Consider the following 18,905-nt stretch of genomic DNA (forward strand, 5'->3'; position numbering starts at 1 on the left):
GTACCTTTACCTAGGGAGAGACATGCCTGAGTTTGGTGACAGTTCGTGTTTTTGTCTCGGGAGATTATCTGCTCCTATCCCCTGCTCACTTGGCCCCATTTCCCCCTTCTCTTCCTTCCTGCTCACCCTTCCACCCCTTTCCTCCTGCCCTCCCCGCCCCACTGCCTCCCTCCCTCCCTCCTGGGACTTCCTCTCTCTGCCCACAGACACCCCACTCCTCAGCGGATCCTGCAGAGCGACTAGGTTCTCACTGCTCTGCCTTCTCTCGGGTCCTCCTGACGGAGCCAGGCAAAGGTAATTGCTAGACCAAAGGCTCTGCATTCCAGAAAACAACCAGGCCACCCCTGGGAGGCGGCACCCATCCAGCCACTTGAGGCCTAATGATGACATGTGCACTTTGTTCCGGACCCGTCTTCCTCCTGCTCTGTCTTCCAACGCTGGACTCCAAGCCCTTTGAAGGTAGGAGCCAGCCCGGCTTGTTTTGAATTTCCAGTGTTTAGCTGGTGTAGGCGCTTAATGAACGCTCAAGGAAGGAAGGGGAGAAAAAGGATGGAGAGGGAAACTCCCTTCCCATGATCACTCGGTCACTCAGTGGAGGCCCAGGATGCAGGGGTGGGGTCTGGCACTGCCTCCTTCAGGGATTCCTGTGAGGTTTTTGTCTCTGGGGAGGGATCTTTCCTTCCCCTTCTTCCCTTTTCTCTCCATCTTCAGAGCCTTTCTTCCTGAGAACTTTGTAGACTTTGCCCATCAGCCAAGATACCTCTCGCTAGTTGAGGGAACGTCACAGCTAGAATTAAACCTCAGCACTTAGAAACGACCCCCTTTGCATCTTCTCAGGCGCCCGCTGGCTCAGGGCCTGCAGCCTTTGACAGTTACCGCAAGATGACTCAACAGTTTCTCTTTCATTCACCGTCTACTCATCCAGGTTGTGCGTGGTGTTCTCAGGGTGGTGTCAAGGTTTGGGGCATCGGAGGTCGAGTTGTGATCGCAGTATTTGCTAGAAGGCAGATGGGCCCCTGTGCTCACTGCCTCTGGGGAGCCGTGAATGCTTGTAGCGGGGTGCACCTCACCTTTTAATGGAGATGGAGCATTTTTGATTCTTGCTGATTTCAAAGAGAAGAGGGAGTTTATCTTGGGCTGAGCTGGACGTGTCTCCAGCAGGAAGTTACCAAAGAGACCAGGACCAAGGTACGGGTTATTGAAGCAGAGCCCTACTGGGAAACCAGAGTTGGTTTTCAAGTTCTTGTTGGTATTTTATTCCAGAACATCTGTGCTGCCAGGAGTCACATGGTGGTCAAAAGCTTAGGTGCCAAGGATGTTCCTTGTCATGAGGGCATTCGCATTGGTATCTGAAGATGTTCTTTCCCCTAGACCAAAACTCATTTTGACTTAGAGAAAAACACACACCACTGCTTTTTTTTTTTTTAAAGTCTATATTGAATTTGTTACAGTATTGCTTCTGTCTTATGTTTTAGTTTTTTGGCCACAAGGCATGTGGGATCTTAGCTCCCCGACCAGGGATAGAACCCGCACCCCTAGCATTGGAAGGCGAAGTCTTAACCACTGGATCACCAGGGAAGTCCCACACACAGCTGCTTTTTTTTTTTTTAAATTAATTTACTTTTTAGCGTCTTTATTGGAGTATAATTGCTTTACAATGGTGTGTTAGTTTCTGCTTTATAACAAAGTGAATCAGCTATACATATACATATATCCCCATATGTCCTCCCTCTTGCGTCTCCCTCCCACCCTCCCTATCCCACCCCTCTATGTGGTCACAAAGCACCGAGCTGATCTCCCTGTGCTATGCGGCTGCTTCCCACTAGCTATCTATTTTACATTTGGTAGTGTATATATGTCCATGCCACTCTCTCACTTTGTCCCAGCTTACCCTTCCCCCTCCCCGTGTCCTCAAGTCCATTCTCTACGTCTGTGTCTTTATTCCTGTCCAGTGGTGTGTGTGTGTGTGTGTGTGTGTGTGTGTGTGTGTTTTAATACACAACGGCCTTTTTGATTTTGTTGTTGCCTTGCTTGTTGTCTCTTTTAAATTTTATTTATTTTATTTATTTTAACATCTCTATTGGAGTATAATTGCTTTACAATGGTGTGTTAGTTTCTGCTTTGTTGTCTCTTTTTAAAATGGATTTTTTATTTTGGAATAATTTTCAATTTATAGAAAAGTTGCAGAGATAACAGAGTTTTCTCATCTCCCTCTCACCAAGTTTCCCCTGTTGTTAACGTCTTGCAGAACCACAGTACATTTGTCAAAACGAAGGCAGCGGCATCGGTACGTTGCTATGAATTAAACTCTAGACTTTACTTAGGTTTCCTCAGTTTTCCCCGAGATGGCCTCTTTCTCTTCCAGGACCCCATCCAGGACACCACGTGTTTCATTGTCACAGCTCCTTGGCCTCCTCTGGGCTGTGACAATTCCTTTGTCTTTCCCTGTTTTTCATGACCTTGACACTTTTGAAAAGTATCGGTCAGGTATTTCGTTGAATGTTCCTCAATTCAGGTCTGTCTGATGTTTTTCTCATGTTTAGGCTGAGGTTCTGGGTTCTGGGGAAGTGTATGAGGGGAGATGCCCTTCTCGTCACATCATATCACATCACATCACATCACATTATATCGTATCATATCCTACCATCCCATTTATCCTATCACATCACATCACACCGTATCATATCATATCATATCATATATCATACCATATATCCTATCTTACCCTATCCCGTCCTGTCACGTCATGTCACATCATATCATTCCATGGCATACATCCTGTCAACATGGCTCCGATTTTTTTCTTTTGCTGTAAAGTACAATGAAATACAAAACTATTAAGTGTACACTCTCAGAATTCTGGCAGAGGCATTCACCTATGTAACCCAAACCCTTATCAAAATAGAGAACATTACTATCACCCCAGAAAGGTCCCTCATGCCCTTCCCAGGCCCTGCCCTTCCCCTCCCAGAGGTAACCACTATTCTGTTTTTGTTCCTACTGTGTTTTAGTTTTGTCTGTTTTAGAATTTAATACAAATGGAATTACATAATATGTTCACACAGCATATTTTTGGTGGTATATTAATTCAATTTAATCCCACACAGCCATGAAAATGCGTGAAACACAGCTACAGTAGACACTAAGATGAATCTTATTAGCCACGTTGAGTGAGAGAAGCCAGACTGAAAAGAATACATAGTGTCTAATACCATTTCTTTACTATTTAAAAGCAGTCAAAAATAATTTATGGAGTTACAAGTCAGGACGGCAGCTAGTATGGGCAGGAGGGAGGGAGCGATTGAGAGGGAGACCAAGGGGAGAGTCTGGTCGTGTAATGTGATTTCCCTGCACTTGGGTAGAGATTATACAGGTGTGTGTAACCTTCGTGATAATTCATTAGGCTATACTTTTATGATTCTTGCTTTGTTCTTGGTGTGTTACATATTATTAAAGTGTTTTAAAATAAGATACTAGTTCATGCTCATCAGTTGTTTGTGTGTATGACAGTGCCATGTGTACTCCTTATCTGTTGGTGTGTAGCAGATTACCTCAAAACTTAACAACCGGTTTCTGTGGGTCATGAGTTTCACAGCATCTTAGCTGGGTGGCTCTGGGTCTTTCATGAGGTTGTACATAAGATGTTGGTTGGGGCTTAAGTCATATAAAGGCTTGACTGGGGCTGGCAGATCCACCCCCAAGGAGCTGTACTCACATGGCTGTTGGCAGGAAGCCTCAGTGTTTCTCCCATGTGGACCTCTCCACGAAGCTGCTTGAGTGTCCTCACATCATGGCAGCTGGCTTCCTCCAGAGCAAGTGATCCCAGTATAATGTTTTCTAAATTAATACATGCCATTTATGTGTATCAATAGTACATTCCTTTTTATTGCTAAGTAGTATTCCATTTCATGACTAGACCATAGTTTATTTATCTGCTCTGTTAGTGATGGATGCCCTGGCTGTTTCCAGTTTGGAGCTATCATTGATAAAGTTGGTATGAACATTCTTCTACAAGAATTTTTATGAACAGTTTGCTTTTCTTAGGTAAATACTAGGAGTGTCATTGTTAGGTCATAGAGTAGGTATATGTTTAGTGTTATGAGAAATTGACAGAACCTTTCCCCAAGGTGACTGTATTGTTTTACATTATCACAACAAAACATGAGAGTTTTAGTTGCTCCACATCCTTGTTAATATTTAGATTTCTCATTAAAAACTTTTTTTTAGCCATTCAGGTGGGTGTGTAATGGTATCTCATTGTGATTTTAATTTGATTTTCCATGGTGACTTAATGACGCTGAGCGTTTTCTCTTATACTTATCAGTCATTTTTATATTGGTCATTCTTTTGTGAAGTGTCTGTTCAAATCTTTTGGAGGACATCTATGTGTGTGTGTGTGTGTGTGTGTGTGTGTGTGTAGTTCACACGTATAGTTTTGTGTAACCAACCACCACCACAATCAGAATATAGAACTATTCCATCACCACAGAGAAACCTCCTGTGTTTCCCCTTTAGAGTCAGATTCTCCCCCTAACCCTAACTCCTGACAGCCACTGATCTGTACTTCATTACTGTAATTTAGTCATGTTGAGAATGTTATAAAATTGGAATCCTATCATATGTAACTTTTTGAGATTGGCTTTTTTTCCACTCAACACAATGCCTTGGAGATCCATCCCAGTTGTCATGTGTATCAGTGGTTCATCCCTTTTTATTGCTGAGTAGTAACCTATTGTATGGATGTACCACAGTTTAATCTATGCCCCACTCAAGGGACATTTGGGTTGTTTCCAGTTTTTGGTGATTGCAAATAAAGTTGCTATAAACATTCATGTATAAGTGTTTGTGTAAACAAAGGGTTTCATTTCTCTTGGGTAAATACCCAGGAGTGGAATTGCTGAGTTATAAACATAAGTGTGTATTTAGCTTCATAAGACATTGTTAAACTCTTCCAGAGTGCCTGTACCATTTTTTAAATATTTCCCACCAGCAGTGAATGAGGGATCCAGTTGCTCTGCACCTTCTTAACACTTGGTATTGTCAGTATTTTTTATTTTCGCCTCTCTAGTAGGTATTTATGATTCGATTTTGAAACTTTGTGTCTTGTGGTTTGGTCCTAATTCCACGTGTGAAACTTCCCAGTAAGGCTTCGTCTTACTCACGCTGGATGCCCACACCCTTCACCTCTCCGAGGGAAGGTGAGATTCGTATCTTTTGCTTTAGTTCTTGCTGGTAGCATATCCTAGTTCAGAGGTTTTCAACCTTGTTCTTAGTAAAGGAACCATTTTTTCTCAAGCTAAATCCTACACAGACCACCGATAAGTCAGATGATGGTGGAGCTGCTGAGGGTAGAGCAGGGCCCTCTCTGTACCCCATACAGACACACCCCTGCAGATGTGTCTCTTAATCTCGACACTAACGCCATCCACCCAGGACCTGCCAAGTCTCTTAATTCTATAGGGCCTCTCTCTGCCATTTGAGGCACAGAGATAATAATATTTGCCAAATCTTTATATCTTACAGACCCAAGAAACCAGAAAAGAGAAATTATATCTGTTATTATAAAATACCCAAAACCATTGTTGTTTATGATTTATACCGTATCGTTATACACATAGTATTTAAGGTGTCCCATTAAGATTGCTAAACGTGGGGGTTGGTATTTAAAGACAGAAAATGCACAAACAAATATGCATGTTGCATAGGAGTTGGGAGAGCTTGAGATGTTCCTGAAACCCTGACTTTTCCATCGCAGAGATGGTTACCTTTTTGCTTGAAAAGTGTTAGGAATTTAAATATTCATATTATGATAAGCAGATGTTCAAGCTTTCAGGGAGACAGTTTCTAAAACTTCTTCATCCAGCTTTAATTTCTTTGTTAAATAGGAATGAATTCCTTGGGGGTGGCAGTTGGAATGAAGATCAAGCGCCATCTAGTGGTTATGTTTAAGTGTACAATTTAACACGTTTTAAAACATCTGTTTTTGGAATAGGTATTAGTTTAACACGGTTCAAAAGTCAGAAAGCATATAAAGGTACAGTGCTGTCCCCTCTCTGCCCAATTCCCCCCCACCTCCACCCCACTCACACAAAAGCTAAACACTGTTATTAGTTTCTGGTTTTAAAAAAACAACATCTACTAAGCAAACATGTAGTCTTCTCCACCCCATTTTTTAAAAACATATAGAGCAGCAGTAAAAGGAATATATTCACTTGTTTGCACCTTGATTTTTTTCATTTAAAACATATCTTGGCAATTTTTCCATATTGCCATAGAAAGAAAATTTTCTTTTTGTGTAATATCCCATTGTATGGCTGTACCATATCTTACTGAATCACTTTTCTACTGATGGTGTTTTAGATGTTTGCAATGTTGCGCTGTTACAACACTACAGTGAGTAGCTTATGCCCATGGAACATTATGCTTACCCCTAATAGTGCATTTTGGGAGTTGGGGGTGGGGAATGTGAAAGACCTATAATTAAAATGTCTAACTTGTCCCTGTTGAGAAATTTCTTTAACGTAAGGAGGTTGGGTATTAATAGTTGAGAGCTGTTTGGTAGTAACCCAGTTTTCTTGAGGTATGTTTATTTTACTGGTTATAATAATTTCCCAGTTCCTCTGGCCAGTGTATATATTATCTGTGCATTAATAGTCCTCACCTGATCTTGTCCTGTGTCCTATTTTTCTTTGTAGACTGACATAAACCGTTACTAAAATTTGACTCCAGTGAGATGCTTGGTATCTGTATGAGTAAGAAGCTTAGTTTAATGTGAAAGTAATGTGAAATTAATGTGAATTTGGGCCGTGCCGCGCAGCCTGTGGGATCTTAGTTCCCCGACAAGGGATGAACCGGTGCCTTCTGCAGTGGAAGCTCAGAGTCTTAACCACTGGACAGCCAGGGAATTCGCTCTGAATTTGGGATTTTAAAACAGATGAATAACAACCATTTAATCAAAACGTTAGTGGAATGGAAGTGTAAAGAGAGAACTATCAATAGTTACTTACGTTTTAGAATCTTGTCTGTAAAACACACCAAATGGCATTTCCATAGGCTCTGCTGTCTGGTCTTTTTAGTTTGATGTTTCTCTTGATCCACATTTTTCTTTTTTGATTACAAAATTTGTAATTGATGAATACTACAGTTTATATTAAAAAAGAGGATCCATACCTCATATTATTCTATAGCTTATATCTCCTCACATGTGTGAGGATGTCCAAAGGATAAGTTTCTAGAAGTGGAATTGCCGGGTCAAAAGGCAGGTTCCTTTGTAATTTTGATAGATATTGTTTAATTGTTGCACGTGCAGACTGTACCAATTTGTACCCTCCGTCCCTCAGGCTAGTGTGTGAGAGCATCAGCTCCTCACAACGTTGCCAACGTAGTGTGTTATCAGACTGTCTGGATTTCGTTCATGTAATAGGTGAAAATCAGTATTTCAGTGTAGTTTTAATTTGTGCTTCTCTTACTGCATATGAGAGCAGAGATTTAAAAATATATTTGTATCACTTGTATTTCTTATTCTGTGGCCCATGTGTTCAAATCATTTGCCCCCTTTTGGTCATTTTTTTTTTTTTTTCAACTGAGGTTTAGTTGATTTACAATTTTATGTTAGTTTCAGGTGTCTAGCATAGTGATTCAGTATTTATATAGATCGTACTTCATTAAAAATTATTACAGAGTAATGGCTGTAATTTCCTGTGCTGTACAATATGTCCTTGTTGCATATCTCTTTTATGCACAGTAGTTTGTATCTCGTAATCCCATGCCCTTAGCTTGCTCCTCCCCCACCCTCTCTCCACTGGTAACAACTAGTTTGTTTTCTATGTTTGTGAGTCTCCTTCTGTTTTGCTAGATACCTTAGTTTGTTTTATTTTTTAGATTCCGCAAATAAGTGGTAGCATACAGTATTTGTCTTTCTCTGTCTGATTTATTTCTCTAAGCATAATATTCTCACCATGTTGCTGCAAATGGCAGAATTTCATCCTTTTTTATGGCTAATATTTCATCGTGTATATATACATACATATATATATATAATATATATACATACCACATCTTCTTTATCCATTCATCTGTTGATGGACACTTGGGTTGCTTCCATATCTTGGCTATTGTAAATAGTGCTGCTATGAACATTAGGATGCATGTATCTTTTCTTTTTTTTTTTTTTTTTAAATTTATTTATTTTGGCTGCGTTGGGTCTTTGTTGCTGTGCGCGGGCTTTCTCTAGTTGCGGCGAGTAGGCGCCACTCTTCGCTGCGGTGTGCGGGCCTCTCATTGTCGTGGCTTCTCCTGTTGTGGAGCACGGGCTCCAGGCGGGCAGGCCTCAGTAGCTGTGGCACGTGGGCTCAGCAGTTGTGGCTTGCAGGCTCTAGAGTTCAGTCTCAGTAGCTGTGGTGCACGGGCTCAGTTGCTCCACAGCATGTGGGATCCTCCCGGGCCAGGGCTCGAACCCGCGTCCCCTGCATTGGCAGGCAAACTCTCAATCACTGCGCCACCAGGGAAGCCCCATGTATCTTTTCAATTAGTGTTTTTTCCAGATATATACCCAGGAGTGAAATTCCTGGATCATATAGTAGTTCTATTTTTAGTTTTTTTGAGGAACCTCCATAATGTTTTCCATAGCGGCTGCACCAATTTACATTCCCACCAACAGTGTACAAGGGTTCTCTTTTCTCCACATCCTTGCCAACATTTGTTATTTGTGGTCTTTTTGATACTAGCCATTCTGACATGTGTGAGGTGATATCTCATTGTTGTTTTGATTTGCATTTCTCTAATAATCAGCAATGTTGAGCATCTTTTCATGTGCCTGTTGGCCATCTGTATTTCTTCTTTGGAAAAATGTCTATTAAGGTCTTTCTTCTGCCCACTTTAAATTGGGTCGTTTGTTTTTTTGATATTGAGTTGTATGAGTTGTTTATATATTTTGGATATTAACCCCTTGTTGGTCATATATTTGCAAATATTTTCTTCCATTCACTACACTGTCTTTTCGTTTTGTTGATGGTTTCCTTTGTTGTGCTTGCTGGTATATTTTTAATGAATTATAGGAGCTCTGTAATTAGGGAGCTTCATCCCTTTGCAATGACATCAGTAACAAGTATTTTGTCCCTGTTTGTCATTTGCCTTTTGACTATTCTTAAGGTGTTTTTGTCATGCAGAAGTTTTTGTTATTATATAGTCACATTTATCAAATTTTTCTTTATGGCTTTTAAATATTATATCATATTAGAAAGTATTTTTTGCATTGAGATCATGAAAGAGTTCTTTATGTTTTATCTTAATACCTTGTGGTTTTGTTTTCCTCCATGTAAATCCTGATCAATTTGGAATTTATTCTAGTATATGGTGTGAGATAGGGATTCAACTTAATTTTTTCTTCCAGTTGGCTACCCAATTAGAACATCTCAATGTTTTGGATTTGATATCCCAGCTTTCTCTGAAATATATTAACTTTCCATATGTATTTAATTCCGTTTCTCGACATTCTATTTTATTCCATTGGTCTATCTGCCTATTTTTGCACCGGCTGAATTACTGAGGCCTTATCACACAGATCATGGCTCCTCATTTTTAGAGTTTTTCTGGTTGTTTTTGCTTGTTTCCTTTCATATGTGAACTTCAAAATCCCTTATTGGTGTTTTTATTTAGATCATATTGACTGCATAAATTAACTTAGGGAGAATTGATTTCTTTGTGGCCTTTCTTCCTATTAAAACAAATGGTCCATGTTTCTATCTGTTCAGGTTTTTGCTTGTGTACTTTAGGAGTGTTTTAAAGTTTTCTTCAGGTAAGTTATGTACATATAAAAAGTTTATTCTTAAGTATATTTTTCTTTTGTTTTATTACTTTTGCAACTGGGATCTTTTCTTTCATGTACTTTCTAACTGATTGTTTATGTATCTATATGAAAGCCATTAACTTCTATTAATTGTGTATCCTGCCAACTCTTATTGTTTGTAGTAATTTTAGTTGTCTTGTGGGCTTCCAGGTATATAGGACTATTGTATCAGTTACCTATAATGCAAAACTTAGCAGTTCAAAACAATAATTGATCAATATTATGGACCATGAGTTTGTGGGTGGCTGGGGGGGGTTCTTCTAGTCTTGTCTGGGCTCATTCATGAATCTGTAGTCAGCTGTAGGTTGAATAGGCAGCTCTTCTGATCTTGACTGGCTTCTTCCACATGTTTAGGGGTTGCCTGGAGGTAGGCTGGTCTGTGATGGCTTTGGCTGATACAGCTGAGCTCTTCGTACTTGTCTCTTACTTTATACACCCCACCCCACCCCATAGGCTAGTCCAGGCATGTTCTTAGATTATCTCAAGCATCTTCTCAGGGGGGATTTCAGAGGAGTAAGAGAGCAAGAAAATGCACAAATACTTTTTCGAGCCTTTGCGTCTCTCAAAGATACCAATATCTTAATGGCCAAAGCAAGTCACATGGCCAAGCTCAGACTCAAGGGTTGGGGAAGCAGACTCTGCCTCTTTATGAGAACTTCAGTGTCAAAGGACAGGGATCAAGGAGAGGTCAAGCAGAGGGGCCATCAATACAATCAACCTAACACATGCATCATCGATAAATAGTGAGAGTTTTACCCATTTCTTTCCAATTTCGATTTCTCTAAATTTTGTTCTCTTGTCTAATTGCATTGGCTGACTCCCCCAGTACAATGTTTAACAAAAACCTCTATGGTGGTTGTTTTCAAAGAGCCAGCTTTCGGATTTCTAACTGATTACTTTTCTGCTTTTCTTTTAATAATTTATTTTTTCTCCTTTCCTTTTGTTTAATTTGTTATTTTCTTCTCCTGATTTCTGTAGTCAGCTGCTGTAGCAGTTGCTGTTGATACCCCACCCTGATCCCTTTACCAGGCCTCTACACTCATCTCCTAGCTGCTATCAACGTTGACTGGTATCAACTCACAGCAAAGCTCCTTGGAATTGTCCTTGCCCAATGGGAGCGACCTTCCCAGGAAATGCCTGAGGTTATGCTTTCTCCCTGGGAATGCCCACAGCTACTGACTGACAGAGTGGGACAACTCTGTGGTGCCGCTTATACTCCAGAGCTCCCCACTCTGAGGCTAGATTTTAGCTGAGCCCACGTCTCTGCAAGCCCCCTGGCAGCCCATGCGATCTGAAAGCCTCCTGTCCCAACTGATGCTGGGAATCCTGCTGCACATCCGCACTGCCAGTTCTGATGGTCTGCTTCCCTGCCCACACTCCCAAAGGCAGTCTGTTGTTTGCCCAGCAACTTCAGACCCTTTTGCATCCTTCAGCTAAGGAGAACAGGCTTCTCTTGGAGTACTTTTTGTCTGTGTCTGCTGGAGATTCTGGGTTGGAAGATTCTGTAGCATCTTGTCCAGCATATGTACATGGGAGGCAATAAAGAAACCCAGAGAATTTGCTGGCATGCCATTCCTCAAATTCTGAGTTCCCCCAGGTGGTCTGCCTTCTTTATTGTACTTTTCAGAGTCATCCTATGCTTGTTTATTGTGCAGTGTCTAGGGTTTTTTAGTTGTAAGAGGGAGGATCTGGGAGGAATGGGGCTATTGCACCTTGGCAGGACTGGAAGTCCTCCATTATATAGTATTTCCACCAATACACATAAACAACCCAAAGAACATAGATAATAGTAAAATATAATAACATAATTAGGAAGGGATGAGCTTGAGTATTACTTTTATTTTTAAAATAGAATTTATTTCAGTGCATCTTTCTATATATTAATTTTTTTTTTTTTTTTTTTTTTGCGGTATGCGGGCCTCTCACTGTTGTGGCCTCTCCCGTTGCGGAGTACAGGCTCCGGACGCGCAGGCTCAGCGGCCATGGCTCACGGGCCCAGCCGCTCCGCGGCATGTGGGATCTTCCCAGACCGGGGCACGAACCCGTGTCCCCTGCACCGGCAGGCGGACTTTCAACCACTGCGCCACCAGGGAAGCCCTATATATTAATTTTTGATAATGGCTGTGTTTAAAAACTAGTTCACAAAAATTCTTTACCATTTAACAATTGTATCTCATGAGCTAATTTAAACTGGCTCTAACACACCACTGGTTTTATTTATTTATTTAATTTAATTTTATTTATTTTAAAGATTTAATTTATTTATTTTTGGCTGTGTTGGGTCTTTGTTGCTGCGTGCGGGCTTTCTCTAGTTGCGATGAGTGGGGGCTACTCTTCGTTGCAGTGCATGGGCTTCTCACTGTGGTGGCTTCTCTTGTTGCGGAACATGGGCTCTAGGCGTGTGGGCTTCAGTAGTTGTGGCACGCAGGCTCAGTAGTTGTGGCTCACAGGCTCTAGAGTATAGGCTCAGTAATTGTGGCACACGGGCTTAGTTGCTCTGTGGCATGTGGGATCTTCCCGGACCAGGGCTCGAACCTGTGTTCCCTGCATTGGCAGGCGGATTCTTATCCAATGTGCCACCAGGGAAGTCCCACACCACTGGTTTTATATAATATGTAGATAATATTTGGTCACAATTTTTATTTGCTACAGGATGACTTTTTTCCCCCTGATGAGTGTTTTTAGTTTTTTAATAGATTTGCTGCTCTTTGTAGGGTCATTGTTTCAATTCTATGCTCATTTCTGTTTATTACTTATAACTGAATGATGTGAGTGAAGCTGAATGATTTCTAGCCTGGATTTTCTAAGGGGTTTCAGGGTTGGGGAGCTGGGAAAAGCTTGGATAGTGATCCAGAGTGGGTCCTTTTCATCACATGGAAACTTTTTCCTTCCCCGCTGCCACTGAGATAGACCACTTCTCTCAAACGTGACCTGTGCATGTGATTCTTCATGTCACCCTGACCCTAAACCTATAGCTCAGAGACCAGCGGGCCTCCTGCTATCTGCTAGCTCACTGCCATTCCTATCCCGCTTTCCAGATAAGAGCTATAGGTTTTACGTCTCGGTGTAGACATCTTCCATTTAGGAAGTGAATTTTTACTAGCATTTCCTGAGATCGGTCACCATTTGGCCGTTGTGCCGTGAGATCTCTTTCTGTGGTTCTTCTTTTCAGTTCCTCCTGCCAAAGCCTGCTTGACTCAGATGCTTTGGGCAGGCCTTACTTGTATGTTCAAATGTGGAGATTTTTCCAGTCTCCCATTTTATTGAAATTGGCATTTTAATTTTCTGTTCTCCTTAGGGAAAATACTGACTTCATGCAGTAATGTTTCTACTGAAATCCCCACCAGTGGTTCTGACTCAGAAAAAGAAAAAAGCAATAATGGGCCTGTCCTGTCTCAAGATTTTTTTGTTAGGGAGTTTCTGTGACCATTTGGCTTTTTTTTTTTTTTTTTTTTTGGTGGGGGGGGTTATCTTTTACTTTCCCAAATGCACGGTGGGTCCTCTTGGATTTTTCAGTTACCTGCAGACTGGAGATGGAAGAGAGAAAGTCAAGATGGTTCTTGTTTGGTCTGGGGCAATTGGCCAGCAGGTATTTAGGGAAAATGTTTAAATGTGAGATGCTCTGCTGGTCCTCAGGGGCTACACGGGAGTTTAAGATGTGGACTCTGAATGCATGCAGTTTGTATTCTGGGTGGAAATAAACTTGACATGAGGACAGTAGGTGTAGTAAGCATGTCTTTGGGGGCATCCGTGGGGACGCTGCCTCCACAACCTGGTCGTGAAACCTGAGGACCCAAATACGTTTAAGTTCAACCACCATTGAATGGGGCCTCACATGGGCCAGGCCTTGTAGGGGTGCTGGGGCTGTAAAAATGGGTCTGACACAGTGCCTGCCCTTGAGAAGGAGGAGATGGGGTAACTAAGAGCGTGAATGGCAGTTACTGCTATTGAACACTTACCATACATATGCACGCCCTAGTCCAAGCATTTGAAATGACACTCCTCTGGGTTATTCGTGACTCTCATTCCCATCTTACAGATGGGAGGATGGAGCCACGGCAGACGTTGGTCACGCAGTTGGTGGCAGTCAGCATCCAAACCTGAGTGCGGTTCCCCCAAACTCTGGCTGTGCTTTGTGTTTAAACACTTTAGGCGGCAGCATGGATCCTCCCCTCCTATGTCAGTCGAGGTTCGTTGAGAAACAGACACCGAGATGGGACTAGATGTGCAAGCGACTTACTGGGGGAACATCTAGAAGGGCCACAGGAAGGGAGCTGCAGGAGGTGGGGGAACCTTTGGAATGTGTGCAAGCAGGGCTGACACCATGAAATGAGGGAGAAGAAAGGGCCTGGCACCGTCACGAGACAGTCTGAGTGGGCTGCTGGTGTCCCTGGGAAAAAGTCTCCTGGTGGGCAGGAATGGCCGGAGTCTAGACCCTTGCCATGCTCATCACCTGCCGGGAGCAGCCTGAGGGCAGAGTAGCCTGGGGCCAGCGCCAAGGTTAATTCCAAGGAATGGCAGCTGCAGATTGCTGGGAAATGCTGCTCCCACTGTGGGTTCTCTTGAAGGAAATTCTAGGTGACACTCCTGGGGCCACCACACAGGTCTCTCCCATCTGCCCCATCTTCCCATCCCAGACACCTGGGTAGAGGAGGAAACGTTAGAGTCTTGTTTTAAGGTCATTGTCAGGGAACCCTTCTTTCTTTCCTTGCATTTTGACCGCCCCCCACAGTCTGTGTCACACACATGGTGGCCTCCTTTGACGCATAGCATGGAACAAGAGCTATAGAGAGACCCAACAAAGATCTCTGTTCTGTCAGATCCCTGGGTCCAAAGGCTCCACTCATGGTCACCATCAGTCCAACGTCTTAACATCCATTTTGTATCCATTTGTCACAGGTATGATTTGAGTCTGGATGAAATGAGAGCTTTGACATTTCAGAGAGTGATGGTTACCATGGGTCTGCCTCTGATAAAAGGTACAATTCAGGATCAGGTAAGTTTCATTGTTATTTTGGTGTCCTGTGTGTGAGTGAAGGAGAAAGAGACAGAGAAAGAAAAATATTTTGTTTTGTTTTGTTTGCTTTTGTGACTTGTGGAAGGAAGCACATTAATTTTGCCCCGGGGGAAACAGACAATGTGGTCGGTATGGGGGAGTGGCTCCTTCACTCTCCTTTTCTGTCCCCTCCCTGTGTTAACCTAATTGATTCACTTTTCCCGAGCCCACAGGCCAGGTAGTAGGGGAATGAGCAGAGGTAATGAAATATTTGTTCACAAAACAAATATAATTTGGGGTGTAAAACTCAAATATCTGAGGAACGTAGTGAACTAACTTTATGGATTTTTTAAGCATTTTAGACTTGTCCAGATGGATGAGTCTTGTTTGCCTAAGAATTGCCGCTCTCAATGCAGTTAAATTATTTTAGTCAATTTAGCCTCATTAAAAGAAAGAAGGAAAGAGAGAATATGGGATGAGAGGATTCCTTTGTGATGCTAGCATTAGAAGCTCTATATTTTAGGCAAATTTAAGTCAATTCATGCAGCTTCATAGCTTCCTTAAACCTAACACTTTACACAGGAAAAAAATGCCCTCTGGTGAGATCCCTGGGGGAAGGCCCTGAACCGGGGATGAGCTTCAGTAGATGCTGAGGAGCTGAATGTATTCTGCCATGAGCCTGGCCCCCTTCCTGCCCAGCGTGGTCTGCGGAGGGAGAGGCTGAGGAGTGAGGGGTTGAGGTCTTTCCCATTCAGGAGACCACAGGGGCTCGTTTCTCTGTGGAGTGTGGATCAGAGCTGGTGGGGGCCTGAGTCCGTGTTTGAGACCAGATCACCACCCACCCACCCGCTTCGGTTGGCTGTCTGTCCTGAGGAGGCAGACACAGAACTCAGCATCTTCTCCTGAGGAAGAAATTACAGGCAGAGCTTTGGCACCTCACCTCCTGGTGAGGTCCAGCAGCCCCTCCAAGGTGACAAGGGCACAGCGTCACCTCGGAGAGCATGTGCAAGGAAATACCCCGAGAACAGGGTGAAGCATGCTGGCAAAGTCTGGAAAGTCATTTCATACCAAGTAGAACATGCTGGCAAAGTGGATGTTCAAGCTAGTAAATTGCCTCTCAATGAAACATACATTTAGAGGTGAATGCAGCCATCCAAACAACTAACCAAACAACCAACCAAACAGCCAAACAGCCAACCAACCAACCAACCAGCCAGCCAACCAACCAACCAACCAAACAACCAAACAACCAACCAAACAGCCAAACAGCCAACCAACCAACCAACCAACAACCAAACAGCCAAACAGCCAACCAACCAACCAACCAGCCAGCCAACCAACCAACCAACCAAACAGCCAACCAACCAACCAAACAACCAAACAAACAAACAAACAGCCAAACAGCCAACCAACCAACCAACCAACCAACCAACCAAACAGCCAAACAGCCAAACAGCCAACCAACCAACCAACCAACCAACCAACCAACCAACCAAACAGCCAAACAGCCAACCAACCAAACAGGAGGGAGCCAGTGGGACTCAGGCTATTCCTGGCCAACTGTAGTGAGGACTGGGGACAATGGATAATGGATAATGACGTTCCCCACTCCATCCGTGACTGCTTACCCCCCAATCCTGTCCCCAGCCATCTTCTCTCTCATCCAACCAACCAACCAAACAAACAAACAAACAAATGAACAACCAAACAAACAACCGAACATAAAAACCCCAATCCCTCTTTGCTTTCAGCCACTTTCTCCATCAGAATCTGGCCTCCAAATGTGTCCGGTGTGGGGCTGGCAGGAAGGTGAGATTCCGACATGGGGGCCAGTCTCCTGCCCCCTTAATAAGCCCAACATGTCTAAGGCTTAAATTAGTGTCAAAAATCAAGACCCGGACGTGAGGGTTGATCCTTTAATGAGGTTTATCAGTTGCAGCCTGAGCCCCCCACGTCTGAAGGATTAGCCTGCATACTCTCGCTACTGATGAAGTGTGTTAAGCCCTGGATCCAATTATCTCCCTGTTTTCACGGCTCCCTCCGTGGTCGTCAGCAGCCTGGACAGCTCTGTCCTGTATGATGAGGTGTGATTCCTCTGGGAGGCACAGGATTGGCCCTGGACGATCCCTCCAGCTCATTTCTGTTAGTTATTTCAGCCTGTTTGGCGCTTCTCTCTGTGTGAATTTGCAAAAGCCAATGAACCTGAAGGAAATTAAACCAGTCAGTCATCGGTCACTGGGGCTGCAGGCTTATCTCATGGGGCGGGTGTCATAAGACTCAGCAGAACATCTGCATGTGAAGGCTCTCAAATTCTCCCCTGTGAACAGCTGGAGGAGCTGTCCACGTCCAGTAATTCTAGAAGTGTTGCATGATTCATCCCACCTCTTCATGAAAATATTGAGTCATGGACTGCCAGTTCAGAGAGCATTCCAGGTCCTTCCATCTTTCCCTGGCCCTCGTGTGTTGCTCTTAACTTTTGGGGATGATTGGATAAGCTCCCAGGCAGAGTGCAGCGTGTAACATGTGACGATGATGTCCTTGAGGACAAACGAGGAGCGAGCCTCATTCATCCCAGGGCTCGGTGGACAGCCCACAGGCTGAGAAAAAGCCATTAAAATGTTTCCACTCTGTCTTCTCCCTTCTGTCAACTGCAGTAGATTTGAGGTGTTTCAGTAATTTAAAAAGGAAAACAGTATCTCAGCCTGACTAGAGTGCGCGCAGATGCGCACGCGCGCGCGCGCTGCGCGCGCGCGCGCGCACACACACACACACACACACACACACACACACACACACACACACACACACTGTGAAAAATCTCATTGCACCTTTTCAACTCCTCCTGCACCTGTTTCCAGTGACATCACATTTGTGCCCCTCGGCCAGCTCTCTCTCTCTCTGAGGATTCAGGACTGGGTCCTGCGTCGGGGGAGGTCTCTGACTTCTGGAATTTCCAGATGAGGAGACGGAGGACCCAGTTGGGACATCTGCTTTGTGGCAGTGCTCGGACTGGACCCCAGCCCCTCCCTTGGGTGCCTGGTCCTGTCTGTGTGGCACCCTCCTCAGAGACACCCTGGAAGCCAACAGAGGCTGACAGCCTGCACAAAAATCACCATAACCAGCGACAGCTGACACTTACTAAATACATATCTTGTGTCAGTCACAGCTCTAAGAACTTTAAATGGATGATCTCATTTAATATTCCCGACATCCCTCGTGGTATTCGTATTTTACAGATGAGCAAACTGAAGCTGAGTAATTGGTCAGAGGTCATACAACTAGTAAGCTGTATATATAACTAGTGGAGCATGGATTCAAAGCCAGGTGGATTGCTTCCTGAGCCCACTCAAATCTGGTGGGTCTCACCCCAGGGTGCACATTAGAACCGCCTGCGGAGCTTTCCAAACTCTTGCCATCCGGGCTTTTGGTCAGGCTCATTGAATCAGCATTTAAACCTTGCAGGTGATGCAGTGTGCATCCTGGCTTGAGTACTGACGCACTGTCCTTCTTTCCTGGTACCCTGTACTGTTTCTCCTGAATTGTTTCTAATTCTTCTGAATTGCTCCCGTTCAGCATTTCGTCCCTCCCAATCATGGTGCAGGGCTGACTCATAGGGATGCTCCATCCCAACATTTCCTTTTCTCAGGAGGGAGCCAGTGGGACTCAGGCTATTCCTGGCCAACTGTAGTGAGGACTGGGGACAATGGATAATGGATAATGACGTTCCCCACTCCATTCGTGACTGCTTACCCCCCAACCCTGTCCCCAGCCATCTTCTCTCTCATCCTGAGCTCCTCTCGTCCTCACCCCCATGATCCACGTGGGCCGTGGGCACGGTAGTATCATTACCGAAGCCAGTGGTTCTCGAAGTAGGATCTGAGGACCCGTGGGTGTACCCAAGATCCTTTCTGTTACTATCTGAAAAGTAGATGTCCAACTACCTGCGTGCACGACACCAGGTTTTCATCATCAACTTCGACCAAAACAACATGTGGCTACAGACTGAGTGCAGAAGCAGACATGAGAGGCCAGCTGTCTTTTATTAAGCCAGATGCTAAAACA

At 43.7% G+C, this 18,905-nt stretch overlaps 1 protein-coding gene across 1 annotated transcript in view; it reads left to right on the forward strand.

Annotated features, from left to right (window-relative positions):
- The first annotated feature begins 408 nt into the window (after nucleotides 1-408).
- ACOXL (acyl-CoA oxidase like) overlaps nucleotides 409-18,905 on the forward strand; it is a 355,249-nt gene continuing 336,752 nt past the window's right edge. Inside the window, 2 exon segments of the mRNA XM_079940041.1 lie at nucleotides 409-459; nucleotides 14,747-14,843. Coding sequence (XP_079796167.1) covers nucleotides 14,769-14,843 — 75 coding nt within the window. The 5' untranslated portion in view covers nucleotides 409-459; nucleotides 14,747-14,768.

This window comes from Stenella coeruleoalba (assembly GCF_951394435.1).
Source record: "Stenella coeruleoalba genome assembly, chromosome: 13".
Lineage (NCBI taxonomy): Eukaryota > Metazoa > Chordata > Mammalia > Artiodactyla > Delphinidae > Stenella > Stenella coeruleoalba.